Genomic DNA, 19,373 nt, shown 5'->3' with positions numbered 1-19,373 from the left:
AATAACTATATCATGTTTATTCTGATATATGCATATTATGATATACATATATTTGCTTCAATACATGCATATCAAAATATAGTTGGAAATTTAACTAGGTTGGATACTTATAAAATAGACAAAAATTGTGTAAAATGTTTGCATTTTATAGTTGAAAAAGCAACTGGTATGCTTTTATATTTTCTAGATTCTGTTTATTCTTCATAAACTGCTCTGCAAATAACATTTTGAAGGCATGGATAGTTCTTTTTAACCACTAAATAATAAGTGTAATATATTTAATCAATGCTGTTTTTCAACACTAGTTTTTCAATCCCTAGAAATAAAGCTTTATGAAGCTTTGATTAAACACATGCAATTTATGGATAAGATGATCAATCTAGAGGGAAATTTGAATAATTGTTTTTTCACGGTAGCAATGATTCTTCCTCTTAATCAGTTGTCCATTGTGGTAAAAACAATAACAACAATGCTCTATGCCTATGAGGAAAACACTTGAAACTCTTCAGTAATGAAAGCCGCCCAAGTAGGCTCTGTGGAGTGATAAAGCACTGAGTCATAAAGATTCCTCATCTGATCTCTAGCCATCATGTTTGCACATTTCATATGCACTCAACAGCTCTCAGATGGTTTCATTTTGGAAAACTATTGATTTCATTTACATTTTCTTAGAATATACCAGTGGAAATTAAAGCAACATCCTCTGAAACTGAGCTTTAGAGTTCTGAATTCAGGGGAATGAGCAGAAGTGGGTCAAGGGGTTGAATAATATGCTTAGGTAGAAGGAATAAGTTTTAGTATTTGATAGTACTATAGTAGGGAATAGTAGGGAAATAATAGTTAACAATAATTGTATATTTCAAAATAGCTGGAAAAAAAAGAATTGTAATATTCCCAACACAAAGGAAAGATAAATGTTTGAAGTGGTGGATATTCCAATTACCTGATTTGATCATTACACATTGTATAGAGGTATGAAAATATCACACAAACCCCCAAAATATGTACAACTATTATCTACTAGTTTAAACAATCTCAGTTCTGTTAATTAGAATAAGGACTTTAAGAAGTTATTAACTTTTCTGACCTTTAGTTGCATCTCTTTAAATTGGGAATAATTATAAATGTTATAAGAATCAAATGAGATAATACATGTGAATTCCTTAGAATATTGCCTGGCACGTGATAAGCACTCATTAAATGTTGGCTGTTATTATCTTTATTGCTGTTGTTATAATTAAATAGCAAGCACGGAACCTGGATACAATAAACCCTCAAGAAATGATGAATGTAATTAATCCATATTCCTGTCTCAGGACCTAAGGGCCAGCACTAGTTCTTCCAGGAGATGCACATAATTTTGCTATGGACGTGTGAACAAAGAAAGGAGCCAATAGTTAGTCAGGTCTCCAGAGTTCTTTGTGCCTCTGTCATGGTGGAGAAAAAGACAGAGGAGGTGCCATGTGAATTGGTTGTGTATGACATGTCTCCTTGGTCGATAAAAAATGAACCAGAAATTGAGAGACTGAGTTCTGCAGCATATATGGCCCTATGCTATGTAAGCACCATGTTCTTTTTCCTCAATTAAAGGATTTTCAGAGTGGATGCTGGGAATTTGAAGAGGACCCTCTGAACTCTCTGGGAATGTCTTTTGCGATTGAAGGAAATCACTGGTGTCAGTTAAAAGTCAAGGCTGAGAAGGAGATACTGGGCAGTGTGAGGACTCCTTGGTGATCCCAGGGCTGCTGCAAGCTCTTGCCTACAGTTGTGGCAGCTTTGAAGACAACCTGGACCCATGGACCAGGGCTTCTAAGATCCATACCTGTATCTTTAGACCACTGCCTAGAAGGGTATCCTCTTGGGTGGTAATAAGTTATATGAGACCAAAAGGAAGTATCTGTTTATGTTATATAACATTGGACTGTGTTCAGAAAATCATACTGAATAAAAAGGAGTTCAGGTTTTAAAAAAATAGACCAGGAATGGTGTCTCATGCCTGTAATCCAAGCACTTTCAGAGGCCAACGCAGGTGGATCACCTAAGGTCAGGAATTCGAGACCAGCCTGGCCAACATGGTGAAACTCCGTCTCTACTAAAAACACAAAAATTAGCCGGCCGTGGTGGTGCACGCCTGTAGTTCCAGCTACTCGGGAAGCTGAGGCAGGAGAATTGCTTGAACCTGGGAGGCAGAGGTTGCAATGAGCTGAGATCACACCATTGCACTCCAGCCTGGATGACAGAATAAGCCTCCATCTCCAAAAAAAAAAAAAAAAAAAAAAAAAAAAAAAAAAAAGAGAGAAAAAAACATGCCCTCACATCTGCACCTTTCCAGAAGATCAGTTAGGATGTGTGCATATAATTACATGCATTAATAGTTCTCCATTAAGTACAGAGTTGATCTCAGAAGCCTTTTAATAGTAAACATCATTTTTGGACATATACAATGTGATTTTTCATAGAAAAATACCAGTGAGTGTATTAACTCTTTGGAAGAAGATACAATACTTCAAACAAATATAACTCATTCTGGCTTTATCTGATGTGGGCTACACATGTGAAGTATTTTAGAAGCAAATCATCTGCCAATGGCTGTGTTTCAAAAATTTCATATGCGTATGTTTTTGTTTTGTTTTGTTTTTATTATAGATACAAAAAAGCAAGAATCAACTGTGGGTGGAGGTACAACCAGGCATTGCTTCTATGGACTTCAGCCTGATTCTGAATATAAAATCAGTGTTTATACAAAGCTCCAGGAGATTGAAGGACCTAGTGTGAGCATAATGGAAAAAACACGTAAGTCATGTGTGTTCTCTCCTGATCCCTCTCCCCATGAACAAACAGAATTTTAGGCATCTTGTTTTGAAAATACCTTATCCCGTTTAGAAAAATATTAGCTATTGCTGTTCAGGAATATACTTAATACAAGTTTTGTTCCTCTTACTCAGTCCCAGAATTCATTGCCTATGGCCCACTGATGTCATCAATATGGGTTTTTTATTTCCATTCTCCATATATGTTTCACAAGAGACAAGAAGTCCACACGATAGTAAAAGCAATTGAGACAATGACTTATATTGTGATCCAGATCCATAAGGAACTTCTGTGGTATGTGGAGTGTGAAATGCAGTTTGAGGACTTGGCTCTGACCTTAAAACAATGGCATATTACCACAGCCATGAGGATGGGAAGGGAGCCAAGATGTTCCAACTAGCTGACCCTAGAGTTACTGTTTGCCTAAGGAGCTCTTGCACTTTTTCCAAGCTGACTGCAGATGTGATGCACTAAAGGGAAAGGCAAAGTATAAAATTAAAACAAACCTCTTTTAACATGTTCCAAAGAGCAAGGGGAGTGTCAACTTCTTGAAAAGACTTCTAGTCAAAGATTCTTGACCCTGGGTGCACAAACATTAAAATGGTTTGAAAGGTAGTGAATTCTGGGGGACATTTGTGGGCTTAACTCAGTATCTTGAATTTAAACTTGAAATTCCATTAGGATTTGTGTCTGAATAGGTGTTGGGCAATGGGCTTTCTTGGTGACCCCTCTATCACGTACATGGCATTTAGAAGGGATTACTGCCTGTGTATAGCTCTTCCAGCCTCTCCAGCACTTGCAGAGGGAAATCATGCACGTGTAACTTTCAAAAAGAGAGGATAAAAGTATAATAAATTAAATCATCTTCTTTTATGTAATACAAAGACTTTATTTCAGACTTAAATATGCAGTATTTTCATATTCCACTTGTATTTTTGAGGTATAATTTACATGACGTAAAATTTAAGTACCCTTTTAAGTGTGCAGTTCAATGATTTTTAGTACATGTAATGAGTTGTATCACCATCCCTACAATTAAATTTCAGGACATTTCCATCAACCCAAAGAGCCTTTCCTGCTGTTTGCGGTCAATCTCCTTTCCCACCCTGAGCTTCAGGCAATCTACTTTCTTTTATTATACATTTTCCTTTTCTGGACATTTCATGTAAGTGGAAGTATACCATATGTAGTCTTTTGCATCTGGCATCTTTCACTTAGCATATGTTTTTGTGGTTTATCCATGTTATAGATTGTGTCAGTAGTTTGTTTCTTTTTATTGCTGATTAGAATTCCATCTTATGGATTGTAAATCATATAGTTTTGAAGTTAATAGGAACTTGGTAGTACACAAGACTTGGAGTCAAGTGCTTGGTTTGAGGATCTTGTTCTGCCCCTTTCTAGCATTATGGCTTTGGGCAATTCAGCATCTCTGAGCTTTTCACTCATCAATGAAATTAACTACTCTCTTTGAAGAGCTTTTCAACCTGTATGTCATTGAGCAAGTACTTTCTGTTGTTACCATTATTATCTTCTTAAAAGTCGTAAACTAAAGGCTAGATCTCACTGTCAGGCATGTTTTTTCTGGGCCATACTTTTTTTAAGTTTTAAAGTAGTTTTTGAAAAGTCAGAATATCTTGCAACACTAAGTATCTATCTTCATGGTGCCAGTCTGCTGGAACCAAGTGCTGTCTGTTTAGACAGTGCGTGTGTGCTTAAGTTTGCTACTGCACCTTAATGTTTACACTTTCTTTGCGCTTATTGATTGCTCACCTGACCCCTAGAAACATTTGTGTTTAGAACCCCTGATCTACTTCAGCTTCTCCTGGCCTTGACCCCACACTGGTTAATTACTAACCTAGGGTTAAATCCAATTTAGATAGCTCTGTTTAATGTAAATGTTTTCCTTATGTTGGAGGCTTCTGTCTTCTTGTAGCTTCCACCCATTGGCTCTGGTTCAGCCTTTCGAAGCAATACAGGTAAAGACTACTCCCTCTTTGAGTGACAGCCCCTCACATCCTTGAAGACAGGGACAATCTGTATGTCACATACAGAATATAAACATGTGTCCACAGTTCACTGTGATTCTTCTTACCCAAGAGATTCTTTGGCCAGATGTTCTGCCCAGTCATATTAATCTGGTTGCCATACTCTCTTACTGATTTCATTCTTGATTTATTGACCAGACTTAGGAGATGCCTTGATTTTCCCTATTAAAGAAGATGCACAATTATTAAGATGACTGACTACTTCCACAAATTTTAAAATTCTTTAAATGGCTTTAGAAACATTTTGTGGGGTTTTTAAGAAAGTTTTGCAATCCTAGTTACAAAAAATTTCTCAGTTTTTAAATTTTGTGAGTTTTTAGCTTCAAAAATTACCTTTAAAAATAACGGTGATATATATTCATAATAGTAAAACAGAAATATAAAGTGCATTGTCAACCTCCCTCTTTCCTTGTTCTTCCTTTTCAGAAATATTTCCTTTTCACACACATACATATTTGTGAAAAATAAAAAGCACATATATATAAAATGTAAAAGGTATATATGTGTGTGTGTGTGTGTTTATGTGTGTGTAAGTTTTATTTTTCACAAATGAGATTATGCCATGGTATTCTGTGACCTATTTCACAAAATAATCATCTTGAATATTTTTTCATTTAGTAATATATAGTTACCTCATTCTTTTAATGTTGAATCATTTTATTTAAATTATTTTATTTTATTGGATCTTAAAGTTGGAGGAGACCTTACAACTCACCTCTTAGCCTTCCTGACAATGAAGAAACTACCCTTTATAAAATTCTTGGCAAATGATCAGTCTTCCTGAGCTCAAATCCTTCTAGCTATTTGGTGCTCAGTATTGCCTGAGGCTAGACTTCCCCTCTGTGAATGGCTATGATTAGTGGAGGGTTTTCCTGAGTATTTAACTGGGATAACCAGAAGAATTTTCTTAGTTTTTCTTAAGTCTTTAGTGTCAAATAGGAATTAGAAATGAATACATAATAACATTGTATTTTATGTTTGCCTAATGACACCAAAACTTCTTGGTGCTTTGCCACATGAGCTGGAATGAGAATTGATAATCACTACTCTGATCTAACTGTCCCCAGATCCTTTAACCAAGCCACACCTCTGCAGAGTACGTGGACTTCTCTTCCCACATAATCCAGGTTGAAAAGATCCAAACATACTTTAGCCTGCCAATGTTACATTTGGTCCTCAAAACCAAAAGACATTTCCAGTTGCAGTCTGAGCAGAGCAGAATGAATGAGAGTCCACCGGTGACCAATATCCTGGGGGATGCAGGGTGGAAAGGGAAAAGGATTGATGGTCAGTCGTTAGGCAGAATGGAAATGAAGTTTATTGTGTGTGTGAAAGCAGCAGGAGATGAACTTTCAAATGGGTTGGCAGGATTCCTGCCTTAAATCAACATTAGAACCACTTTGTAGTTGACAGTTTGATTTCATTGACTCCTGCTGGGTAAACTGAATGGTGGCAAAATGGCATTTCAAGCCTTCAGTTTGAGGATGAGATGATAGATGGAGTCAGTTTTCACAGGCTATGGCTGATTTATAGTACTCATTAAATTCTCAGGGAAGACAGTTATCAAAATCATTGACTCCCCTGAATATTTAGTATTCCATGACCTTGTTCTCTTTCCCACAGATGAGATGGCGAACTGATGTCCTTTCTCCCTTTCCTTTACAGAATCACTTCCTACACGACCACCAACTTTTCCACCAACCATTCCACCAGCAAAAGAAGGTAAAATAATAGAATAATGATCTGATTCTAGGTTTAGGATTTGTGTTGGTTTTGTTTGCCTGTTCATTTAAAACCAGGGTATTAATAAAGTATATTTATTGTGCTACCTAATTTTCTCCTTAATACAAATGCTTATCAACCATGATGGGCTTGAATGATATCCACTTAATATCAGTTCTGCACACAAAGAGTGGATTTACTAACAGAATTGTTTAATACTAATTTTTTGAAATATGAGAGCAGTTAACATTCATTAAGGAAGAATAGTCACATAATTTGTAAGTGAAAATCCAGTCTGTAATTTCTCAGGTACAATAATAGTTTCCCAGCCGAACTCTGAAGTGTCTTTTCCAGTTGTGTTTTCTTTCCTCATCACAATAGTTCCTCATCACCTTTTACCTAAGCTATTAAGGTAACTTTAAAAAGGCCCCCAACAAAGTAGTGATCATTACTTTTTTCATTTCAGTAATGAACATTTATTAATCCTACTATTTATTCTCAAGGCTCTTATGGTAGGTGTGGGAAATACAATAATAATACGTGATTGCTGCTCTCTGCTTATTTTAGTATTAAAGAGAAATGGGTGCCTAGATAAATACCAGTCAAATTTATGAGTTATAAAATAGCAGTTGTATTATGGTAGCCCAGAAGTGGTAATGGTTAATGCTGCTGTAGACTAATGACTCATAAAAGAAGAGGAATTTGATCTACATTTTGAAGAATGAGTTTGAGAGATAAGTAATGGGGTGAATAGCACTCGTTGTCAAGAGTGATCCAAGTGCTTAATGGATTTAGGGAATCATAAATGCTTTAGTGTGGCACTAAAGAGCAAAGAATGAGGATAGAGTTATGGAGTGGTTAATGTGACAAAATTAGGAATTTGGGCTTTATCCTGTGGGAAATGGCATGTCATGACAATCTGTAAGAAGGTAGGGTGATCTGATGAAATCTATGTTTAAGAATGATAACTTTGGCGAAATAGGGAGGATGGACTGGAAGAATGAGAGAAGAAAGTGGAACACGTTAGAAGGTTGTATTGGAGGAGTTCTTCCATTCATAATGCATCTTAAAGTGCCTGTTACATACCAGGGAAACAATAAAAAATAAGTTGTTCGGAGTTTAAAGTCAGTGGATTCAAATGCTGCAGAGAGTGGAAGACACAAAGAAACAGAGGCAATTAAGAAGTCTAATAAAGCTCAACATTCATCCTAGGATGGCATGCAAAGTCTTCACGAATCAATCTATTTTGCAGTATTATTTCCCAGAATACATTATATAATAGCAAAATTGTACAACTCAGGGTTCCCCATACATGTCTTATGCTGTCCTGCATCTTTGAATGCTGTTCACTCTACCTGGAATGCCAAATTCTTTCTTCTTCCAGCTTCATATCTAGCCTTCTTTAGTCTCAACATCTATGGTTATTCTCACTGTTGGAACTGGAAACAGAATCCTAATTGATAAATTTACTAATTAGGCACCTCTGATGCTGATATTACAGAATGCTCTGAGGTCAGAATATTTTTATTGATAGCTGAGTATGGATATTATTCTGTCAACATTCATGAATTCTTATAGAAGACTTATGTGATCTGGAAAGGTCTGTGAGCTTAAATTAAGGATTGACAAAGTAGAAACATTGGTTCTGAGATTTTCATTGTGATGGTTTTAGATGGTGCTTTTACAACTTGAATGCACTATGTATTTTAGGCTTTGTTTGTCCTGGGTATATTTAATTTAAAAGCCAATAAATTTCTATTATTAAACTAATACTAAATATTTATTAAACGAACATTAAAACATAGAAAAAACATAACAGAAGAACATTAAAAACACAACTTTTTACCCCAGAGGTAATTTCTTCATGCATGTTGATATATTTTCTTTCTTTGATTTACTAACTAAATTTTTCGTTTTGAGTGTATTTTTTAATAGAATTTTCTCTCATTTTGAAAGTGAAACCTAATTTTCATTTTTATCTTTCCATGGAAACAGATGACCTGTTTATAAACTCATAATTAGCAGATCTTGTTATTCCTTTCAGCTTTAAGTCCAAACTACAAATTTGTAAAATTTTATAAATCGCAGAACTCATGAGAACAACTTCACCAGATCTGTACCACCCCTAGAGTATTAGCTCACTTGGAGATGGTTTATTTTATATTATAAATAGCTTTAAGGCAATAAAGTTGTACTTAATAAAATAAAAACTAAGTGAGCTTTTCCTTAAAGAAAGGGGAAAGGCACATTATCTCATAGAATATTTGTGTGCGGTTGGCATAAGATTAAAAGATTCAGATTGTTGAAGAGCAAATTGTTTGCTTCATCATAAAACAGAGTCAACTGCAATGATCAACCCTAATGAAGAGGAGGAGAGGGATAGATAATCTGAAACAGCACATGATAACATAAAAGAACTTTTTAAAAATGTTCTCAGTAGAGTAGGTTTTTATTGGTATAGTTTGCTTTGTTTAATTCTTTTTGCTTGTTTGATTGTTTTATTGATATCTGTAATACCTGCTGATAATACTTTCCCTTGGCTAACATTAGTGTACGTTTCTTGACATGTATCTGTGGGCAATAGAAGGACAGAGACAGAATTTTTTTTTTTAACCAAGATTAGAATTTGTTTGTTTAGGGCCTCAGCCCAAATGAATATCAAATTATAATTAGATTAATCTGTTTCCATTTTATCACATGCTTTTCTGCTGAGATTGAATCTCTCTGACATTAACTTGCTAATTCAATAAGAAAAGGACAGGGTGCACAGAGTGATAGCGTGTCCTTTTTTCCAATCAGCTGGCACTAGACAGTGTTTGCTGATACTTTGATCTCTGAATCCCCTTAGTCCCATCTTTTCCTAGTCTTTCATTTTCGTTCTTTTGGGCTGTGGTTGGTGGACACTTTTTTTCTTTCTCTGTTTCCACATGCATAATAGAAGCTTCTTAGTCATGAATAAGAACGGGGCTTTGAATATAAAAAAGTAATTACAGCAAAGAAGCATAGTGAACAGGAGTTTGTAATATGAACATTAAGAAGTTTATATCTTCCCTTTGAAAAAGAGCTTCACTTATCAGAGGGCAACTATTATTTGTCTTACTGGTTTAATAACTACTAAATTTTCCCCTTATCTCCGACTCAAAATTCATTGTTGGTCTTCAGTATGTAAGGCGGCCAAGGCTGACCTGGTATTTATGGTGGATGGATCCTGGAGCATTGGAGATGACAATTTCAATAAGATCATCAGCTTTCTGTATAGCACTGTTGGAGCCCTGAACAAGATTGGCACAGATGGAACCCAAGTAAGACTAATAAATAATTCATTCATTCTATGTATTTAGAAATTATTTCTCCAGCTCTTGTTACAGCTACTTGTCAGGTACTACAGGTCAGGAACTATGATGATTGGACTCAACCTTAAATGAAAAGATAGACAGGTATGTGTTTAGAAGCAACTTATTGATGCCTGGTGAAGCTCCGGAGGATGCTTACCCTTAAAAGGTGCTGAGTTCAGCAAACTAAAATAAGGTAGAAAGTCTATGTCAGGGGATTACATACTAGGGTAGAATGTCTCTTTTAATGATACACACATTATTTTCCCTGCCCTTAAGGACTTTAAAATCTTGAAAGGAACACCTTACTATAGATCATGTGGAACATGAAACTAACTCATTTATTTAACAAATATGTATCAAGGATTTGTTATGGCCATGTACTATACTGTCATAATGAATGTCAATCAATGTCTCTAATTTTGTGGGGCTCGTATTCTTAAAAGTAAGGACAGAAGACGTACTAGTCAGAATGACTGTTATTAAAAAGGCAAAATACAACAGATGCTGGCAAGATTGTGGAGAAAAGAGAACACTTATACATCGTTGGCAGGTATGTAAATTAATTCAGCCATTGGAGAAAGCACTTTGACAGTTTCTCAAAGAACTTAAAACAGAATTCCCAAACCCAGAATCCCACTGTTGGATATATACCCAAAGGATTATAAATCATTCTACTATAAAGACACATGCATGCACAAGTATGTTCATTGCAGCACTATTCACAATAGCAGACATGATAGCAACCTAAATGCCCATCAATAGTAGACTGGATAAAGAAAATGTGGTACATATACATCATGGAATATTATGCAACAATAGAAAAGAATGAGATCATGTGCTTTGCAGCAACACGGATGAAGCTAGAGGTATCCTAAGCAAACTAATACATAAACAGAAAAATAAATACTGCATGTTCCCATGTATAAGTGGGAGCTAAGCATCAAGTATTTATGGACACAAAGAAGGGAAGAACAAACATCAGGTGGAGGGTAGGAGGAGAGTGAGGATTGAAAAACTACCTGTCAGGTAACATGCTGAATATCTGGATGATAAAATAATCTGTACATCAAATCCCACGACTTGCAATTTATCTCTCTAACAAACCTGCACATGTACCCCTAAACCTAAAAGAAAAGTTAAAAAACAAGAGAAAAGGGACAGAGACAGATATAAACAGGGAAGCAAATAGATTCACAAGGTAGGGATGTACGCTATGAAAACAAAGTGATGTGATTTAAAGATGTCAGGGGATTATTCTAAATTGTGTGTGACAGTTATTTTAAATTGTATGGTCAGCAAAGACCTCTTTGAGGAGGTGCCTTTTGAACTGAGATGTGAATGATGCAGACTTGAAGATCTGAAAATAGTTTCCAGACAGAGAAAATGATAAGTACAGAGGACCCAAGATGAGAATGAGTTTTGAAACTTCATACCCCAAAACTTGTGGCTAGAATATAGTAGGTGAGAGTGTGAGGATAGAACAAGTGGAAGAAGCAGGCAAAAGCCAGATCATCTTGAGTCTTGTGGACCATCAAAAGAGTTGAGTATCATCATAAATGCAACTGAAAGTCACTGGAAGGTTTTAAGGAGAGCCAAGATCTGATGTGTTTCAGAAAAAATGATTACCCCAACTGCTTTGTGGCATGTGAATTACTAATACGGATAAGAGTGGAAGCAGATAGACCAGTCAGGAAGATGCTCTCATGGTCCAGCAGAGTGACCATGGTGGCCTGGACTAGGGTGGTAGCAATGAAGTACACTGAAACAAATGGATTTGGAATATATTGTGAAAGAATGGCTAAGAAAATTTGGGCACAAGAAGTGCTGTAAGAGGATAATGGATACTTTGCAGAAAGCATACAAGACAGAAAAGATTAGGGTCCTATTTTTAGCCTCCTTAAACAAAATAACTGTCAGCCAAGAATTCTGAATCCAGCAAAACTAAGTTTCATAAATGGAAGAAAAATAAAGTCATTTTCAAGCAAACAAATGGTGAGAGAATTTGCCACTACCAGACCAGCCCTATAAGAAATGGTAAAAGAAGTTCTAAATTTGGAAACAAATGTTTGATATACATCAGAATGTAACCTCTTGAAAGCATAAAACTCATTGGGCCTATAAAACAATAACACAATGAAGAAAACAAAGCACTTAGGTAACAACATGGTGACTAGGACGGTACCTCACATCTCAATATCAATGTTGAATGTAAATAGCCTAAGTGCTCCACTTAAAAGATACAGATTAGAAGAATGGATACAAAATCATAAACCAAATATCTGCCATCTTTAAGAGACTCACCTAACATGTAAGGATTTGTGTAAACTCAAGGTAAAGGGGTAAAAGAAGATATTCCACACAAATGGAAACCCAAAGTAAGCAGGAGTAGCAATTATTATGTCAGATAAAACAGACTTTAAAGCAACAATAGTAAAATAAAAAGACAAAGAAAGTCATTATATAATGATAAAAGTATTGATCCAACAAGAAGATATTACAGTCCTACATTTATATGCACTTAACTCTGGAGCTCCTAGATTCAGAAAACAATTACTACTAGACCTAAGAAGTAAGGCAACAACACAATAATAGTGGGAAACTTTAACACTCCACTAGCAGCACTAGACAGATAGTCAAGACAGAGAGTCAACAAAGAAACAATGGACTTAAACTACACTCTAGAACAAATGGACCTAACATGTATTTACAGAACATTCTATACAAGAACTGCAGAATATACATTCTTCACATCAGCATATGGAACATTTTCGAAGCTGGATCATGATAGGCCACAAAACAAGTCCCAATACATTTTTAAAAATCAAAGTCATATCAGACATCTTCTCAGATCACAAGGGAATAAAACTAGAAATCAACTCCAAAAGGAATCCTCAAAAGTATACAAATACATGAAAATTAAACAATTTGCTCCTGAATGATTTTGGGGTTAATAATAAAATTAAGAAGGAAATTAAAAAATTCTTTGGAATGAAAGATAATACTTAAACAAGTTGTCAAAACCTCTGACATATAGTAAAAGAAGTTCTAAGAGGAAAATTAATAGCACTCAACACCTACATCAAAAAGTCGGAAAAAGCACAAATTGGCAACCTAATGTCACACCTCAAGGAACTAGTTCAACAAGAACAAACCAAAGCCAAAGCTAGCAGAAGAAAAGAAATAACAAAAATCAGAGCAGAACTAAATGAAATTGAAACAAAAAGCAATAAAAAAGATCAATGAAACAAAAAATTGATTCTTTGAAAAGATAAAATTGATAGACCATTGATAATCCATTAGCTGGATTAACCAAAAAAAAGAGAGAAGATTCAAATAGTCTCAATTAAAAATGAAAATAGGGACATTACAACCAACACCACAGAAATACAGAAGATTATTCAAGACTATTATGAACACCTCTATACATAGAAATTACAAAATCTGAAGGAAATGGATGAATTCCTGGAAACAACCACCCTCCTAGATTAAATCAAGAATAAGCCCTGAGCAGAGCAGTAACAAGCAGTGAGATTGCATCAGTAATTTTAAAAAATTTCCAAAAAAAAAAAAAAATGTCCAGGGCCAGATGGATTCACAGATAAATTCTACCAGACATTCAAAGAAGAATTGATACCAATTCTATGGAAACTATTAGATTAGTGCACCAACCTAATATTCTAAAAGATTAGAAGGGGAATTCTCCCTATGTCATTCTGTGAAGCCAGTATTACCTGATACAAAAACCAGTAGAGGACATAATGAAAAAGAAAATATGCCGATACCTCTGGTGAACATAGATGCAAAAATAATCAACAAAATACTAGCTAAACAAATCCAGCAACACATCAAGAAGATAATACGCTGTGATCAAGTGAATATCATCCCAGTGACACAGAGAGGGTTTAACATGCACAAGTCAATAAATGTCATACATCACATAAGCAGAATTAATAACGAAAACCATATGTTCATCTCATAGATGCAGAAAACATGCAATAAAATCCCAGCATCCCTTTATGATAAATACTTTCAACAAACTAGGAATAGAAGGGACATACCTCAAAATAATAAGAGCCATATATAACAACCCCACAGCCAAAATCATACTGAATGGGAAAAGATTTATAGCATTCCTTCTGAGAACTGGAACAAGACAAAGGTAATCATTTTCACCACTTCTATTCAAGATAGTACTGGAAGTCCTAGCCAGAGCAATCAGGCAAGAGAAAATAATAAAGGGCATCCAAATTGGAAAAGAAGAAGTTAAATTATTGCTGTGTACCAATGATGTGATCATATACCTAGAGAACTTAAAGACTTCTCCAAAAGACTCCTAGATTTGATAAACAAATTCAGTAAACTCTTAGGTTACAAATCAATATATACAAATCAGTAGCACTGCTATACACCAACGATCAATTCTCAGGTAAAAGATAAGGCCTGAGGATCAAATGAAGAACTCAATAGCTTTTACAACAGCTGCAAAAAAAAAAAAAAAAAAATTGACATACCTAGGAATATATTATACTTAACTAAAGAGATGGAAATTCTCTTCAACGAGAATCACAGAACACTGCTAAGAGAAATCAGAGATGACACAAACAAATGGAAGCATCCCATGTTCATGGATTGAAAGAATTCTTATGAAAATGACCATGCTTCCCAAAGCAATCTACAGATTCAATGTAATTCCTATAAAAATACCAACATTGTTTTTCACAGAATTAGAAAAAACCATCCTGAAATTCATATGGAACCCAAAAAGAGCCCAAATAGCCAAAGCACTCCTAACCAAAAAGAAAAAATCTGGAGGCATCACATTACCTGACTTCAAAGTACACTACAAGGCCATACTTACCAAAACAGCATGGTACTGTTACAAAAGTAAACACATAAACTAATGGAACAGAGCAGAGAACCCAGAAATAAAGTCAAATACATACAACCAACTGGTCTTGGACAAAACATTCAAAAACATAAATTGGGGAAATGATACCCTATTTAATAAATGGCACTGGGAAAACTGGATAGCCACATGTAGAATGAAACTGGATCCCAACCTCTCACCTTATACAAAAATCAACTCAAGATGGATCAAAGTCGTAAATCTAAGACCTGAAATGATAAAAATTCTAGAAGATAACCTGGGAAAAACTCTTCTGGACATTGGTCTAGGCAAGGAATTTATGACTAAGACTCCAAAAGCAAATTCAACAAAAACAAAAATAAATAAATAGTACCTAATTAAACTAAAACCTTCTGAACAGCTAAAGAAATAATCATCAGAGTAAACAGCAAACCCAAGAATGGGAGAAAATGTTTGCAAACTATGCATCTGACAAAGAACTAATATCCAGAATCTATAAGAAACTCACACAAATCAGCAAGAAATAAAACAAATATCTCATCAAAAAAATGGGAAAATGGCATGAATAAACATTTCTCAAAAGAAGATATACAAATGGCCCACAAACATATGAAAAAATACTCAACATCACTAATTATCATGGAAATGCAGATTAAAACCACAATGAGATACCACCTTGTCCCTGTAAGAATGGCCATTATTATAAGTCAAAAAACAATAGATGTCGGTGTGGATGTGGTGAAAAGGGAATACTTATACACTGCTGGTGGGCATGTAATTTAGTACAGCCTCTGTGGAAAACAGTATGGAGATTTCTTAAAGAACTAAAAGTAGATTTACCTTTGGTTCCAGCAATCCCAGTAATGGCTATCTACCCAAAGGAAAAGAAGTCATTATGTCAAAAGATACCAGGAAACATATGTTTACTTTAGCACAATTCACAAATGCAAAGATATAGAACCAACTTCAGTGCCCGTCATCCAATTAGTAGATAAAGAAAATGTAATATGTATACACACACACACCATGGAATACTACTCAGTCATAAAAAAGAACAAAGTAATGTACTTTGCAGCAGCTTGCATGGAGGCCATTATTCTAAGTGAAGTAATTCAGGAATGGAAAATGAAATACCATATGTTCTCCCTTTTAAGCGAGAGCTAAGCTATAGCTACACAAAGGAATACAGGGTGGTATGATGGACTTAGAGACTCAGAGTGGGGAGGGTGGAAGGTGGGTGAAGGATAAAAAACTACATACTGGATACAATGTACACTACTTGGGTGATGGGTGCACTAAAATCTCAAACCTCACCACTATACAATTCAACCATGTAACCAAATACCCTTGTACCCCAAAAGTGTTGAAAAAAAAAGTATTGAAAATAAAAAATAAAAAAAACACAGGACACCCTGTGTCCAAGTGTTCTCATTGTTTGATTCCCACCTAGAGTGAGAACATGTGGTGTTTGGTTTTCTGTCCTTGCGATAGTTTGCTCAGAATGATGATTTCCAGCTTCATATATGTCCCTACAAAGGACATGAACTCATCCTTTTTTATGGCTGTATGGTGGGGGTAAAGGAGAGGGATAGCATTAGGAGATATACCTAATGTAAATGACAAGTTAATGGGTGCGGCACACCAACATGGCACATGTATACATATGTAACAAACCTGCACATTGTGCACATGTACCCTAGAACTTAAAGTATAATAAAAAAATAAAAATAGGTTATTAAAAAAGAGGAGAATAGATAACATGCTGAGGCGAGTCAGAAAGAAGGAAATTTCCTTTGAATTGGAGGAGACTTTATAAAAATGGTGACATGTCCAGTAGACTGATAAACTGGTAGCAGCTTAAGGCTCACTTAAACAAAGAAAGCACTCTAAAGATGCTGTCTTTACTTCTTACATCATGATTCTGAAAAACAAATTAAAAACAAGTAATTAAAAATGGTCCAAAAGTTCCACAGGAATAAAAGCAAGTTGTAAGAACTGAAGCCAGAAAGTTTTGTATAGTAGTGGTCAAGAACATACATTTTGATATAGAATAGACCTAACTTCAACTGTTGACTCTGCCAGTGACCACTCTTGTGATGTGCAAGTAACTTGTCTTTTGCAGCTCAGTTTCCTCAAGTGTAGAGTGAGTAGAATAGTAGTAATTACTTCATAGGTTTGCTTCATAAGGAAATCTTTGTAAAGAGTCTAACTCGGATTCTCGGACATTTGTCAAGTTACCGAGCTTAGGCTGCCATTTTTAAACTGTCGAATGAGGTGGCAAAAATCCTACATGCTTGAAAGATTTTTTGAAAACTACTTCCTGAAAGTACTTAGAGACACATGCACTTCTAGGAGTTCATTGCAGCGCTATTCACAGTAACAAACATGGAATGCCCATCAATGGTGGACTGGATAAAGAAAATGTGGTGAACATACAGCAAGAAATACTATGCGGCCATAAAAAAAGAACAAAATCATGTTCTTTGCAGCAAGACGGGTGCCGCTGGAAGCCATTATCTTGTGCAAATTAACAGAGAAACAGGAAACCAAATACTGCATGCTCTCACTTATAAGTGGGAGCTAAACATTGAATACATGTGGACATAAAGATGGAAACAATAGACACTAGGGGCTACTAGTAGGGGGAGAAAAGAAGGAGGCTGAAGGTTGAAAAACTACCTATTGAGTACTATGCTTACTACCTGGGGGACAGAATCATTTGTATACCACATCTCAGTGACATGCCATTTACCCATGTAACAAACCTGCACAATGTACCCTCTGAATCTAAAATAAAATTTTTGAAAAAGAAAGGATGTATTTAATTTGTCTTCAAATTTGGTATGTAACTTGTATGAAAGAAATTTTAATCCAAGGAGATTTTGTAATGAGATAATGAAGAAATTAAGACTACTGACCCAGTGGAAGTCTACATATGTGTAAAAATGAATACACCTTCTCTCTGCAGGTTGCAATGGTTCAGTTCACTGATGACCCCAGAACAGAATTTAAACTAAATGCTTACAAAACCAAAGAGACTCTTCTTGATGCAATTAAACACATTTCATACAAAGGAGGAAATACAAAAACAGGTATGACCAAAAGAAGCCCAGCTAAGGCTCAAAGTAATTCATTATTAGTAACTACTGAAATGACCTTTTGTTTTAAGGCATAGTAATTTTTTAAAAGATTTTCTTTCCTTAATGTAAGAACTTTGTTCCCACTCTTTCCTCCCCAGAAAAACAAAAATGGGAGAGAGTGAAATCAAACTGTTGCCTTCCTTTGTTTCAGGAAAAGCAATTAAGTATGTTCGAGATACCTTGTTCACAGCAGAGTCAGGTACAAGAAGGGGCATCCCAAAGGTTATTGTGGTTATAACTGATGGAAGATCACAAGATGATGTGAACAAAATCTCCAGGGAGATGCAATTAGATGGTAAGATATATAAACAATAGTGGCTACCAAATGTAATGTTAGAATTGTTATTTTCTAAATACAAATGTATAGGCTATATCAGCATTACTTCAATGTTTTAAAATATTTCTTCATATGAACTAGACAGTGTAAGTTTTAAAATACTTTCTGGTATACAAATCTGTAATTGTACTGTTTTGTTAGAGAAATTACGTTATTTTCTCTAACTCTTTTGTTACATCCAGGATGCCCTTTATAAGGAACTCTAGCAACTAAGTACTGTAAGAAAAGGACCAAGGAAAGAACCTTATTACAGAAACAACTCAGCGTATTAATCATACCCAAATGCCCATCAATGATAGACTAGATAAAGAAAATGTGGCTCACATACACCATGGAATACTATGCAGCCATGATAAAGAATGAGTTCATGTCCTTTGCAGGGACATGGATGAAGCTGGAAACCATCATCCTCAGAAAACTAAAACAGGAACAGAAAACCAAACACCACGTGTTCTCACTTATAAGTGGGAGTTGAACAATGAGAACACATGGACACAGGGAGGGGAGCATCACACACCGGGGCCTGTCGGGGGTGGGGAGCAAGGGAGGGAGAGCATTAGGACAAATACCTAATGCATGCAGGGCTTAAAACCTAGATGACAGGTTGATAGGTGTAGTAAACCACCATGGCACATGTACACCTATGTAACAAACCTGCACGTTCTGCACATGTATCCCAGAATTTAAAGTAAATTTTTTTAAAAAATAAAATATATTGATTGAATATGCGTGTGTGTGTGTGTGTGTGTGTGTGTGTGTGTGTATGGACCAGGGAAGGAACCTTATTACAGAAATTCCTCAGCATTCTATTTTATAAAATGGAGATTCCCACAGGACCGCTGTGAAGATTACATTACATAAGTTATGGCAAATAGTAGTTCTATTTACTTGCCAAGCATTGAATGGTGACCCACCTTAGGTTGCTAGGCCTATTAATGTCTCAGTTTCTACTTCTGAAAAAAAACTGAGATAAGCTCAGTGTCTCTGTTTCAAGTATATTTCATACCATAAATGTTAAAGCAACTTTTAAAAATATGCAACCATAGAGATATTACTCAAATGCAAACTATTTCGTCTCAAGCACAGATTGGGGCCTTGGTCTTCTTGGGTTTCTTT

At 35.5% G+C, this 19,373-nt stretch overlaps 1 protein-coding gene across 1 annotated transcript in view; it reads left to right on the top strand.

The window, feature by feature from the left end:
* COL14A1 (collagen, type XIV, alpha 1) overlaps window positions 1-19,373 on the top strand; it is a 255,503-nt gene that overhangs the window by 130,242 nt on the left and 105,888 nt on the right. The window contains exons 24-28 of the mRNA XM_011941061.1: window positions 2,647-2,793; window positions 6,522-6,578; window positions 9,741-9,880; window positions 17,749-17,872; window positions 18,072-18,215. Of these exons, the coding sequence (XP_011796451.1) occupies window positions 2,647-2,793; window positions 6,522-6,578; window positions 9,741-9,880; window positions 17,749-17,872; window positions 18,072-18,215 (612 nt within the window). The remainder of the gene's footprint in view (window positions 1-2,646; window positions 2,794-6,521; window positions 6,579-9,740; window positions 9,881-17,748; window positions 17,873-18,071; window positions 18,216-19,373) is intronic.

Source organism: Colobus angolensis, unplaced genomic scaffold (assembly GCF_000951035.1).
Source record: "Colobus angolensis palliatus isolate OR3802 unplaced genomic scaffold, Cang.pa_1.0 Scaffold198, whole genome shotgun sequence".
In the NCBI taxonomy this organism is placed as follows: Eukaryota; Metazoa; Chordata; class Mammalia; order Primates; family Cercopithecidae; genus Colobus; species Colobus angolensis.
This window is presented reverse-complemented; position numbering and strand designations above follow the sequence as displayed.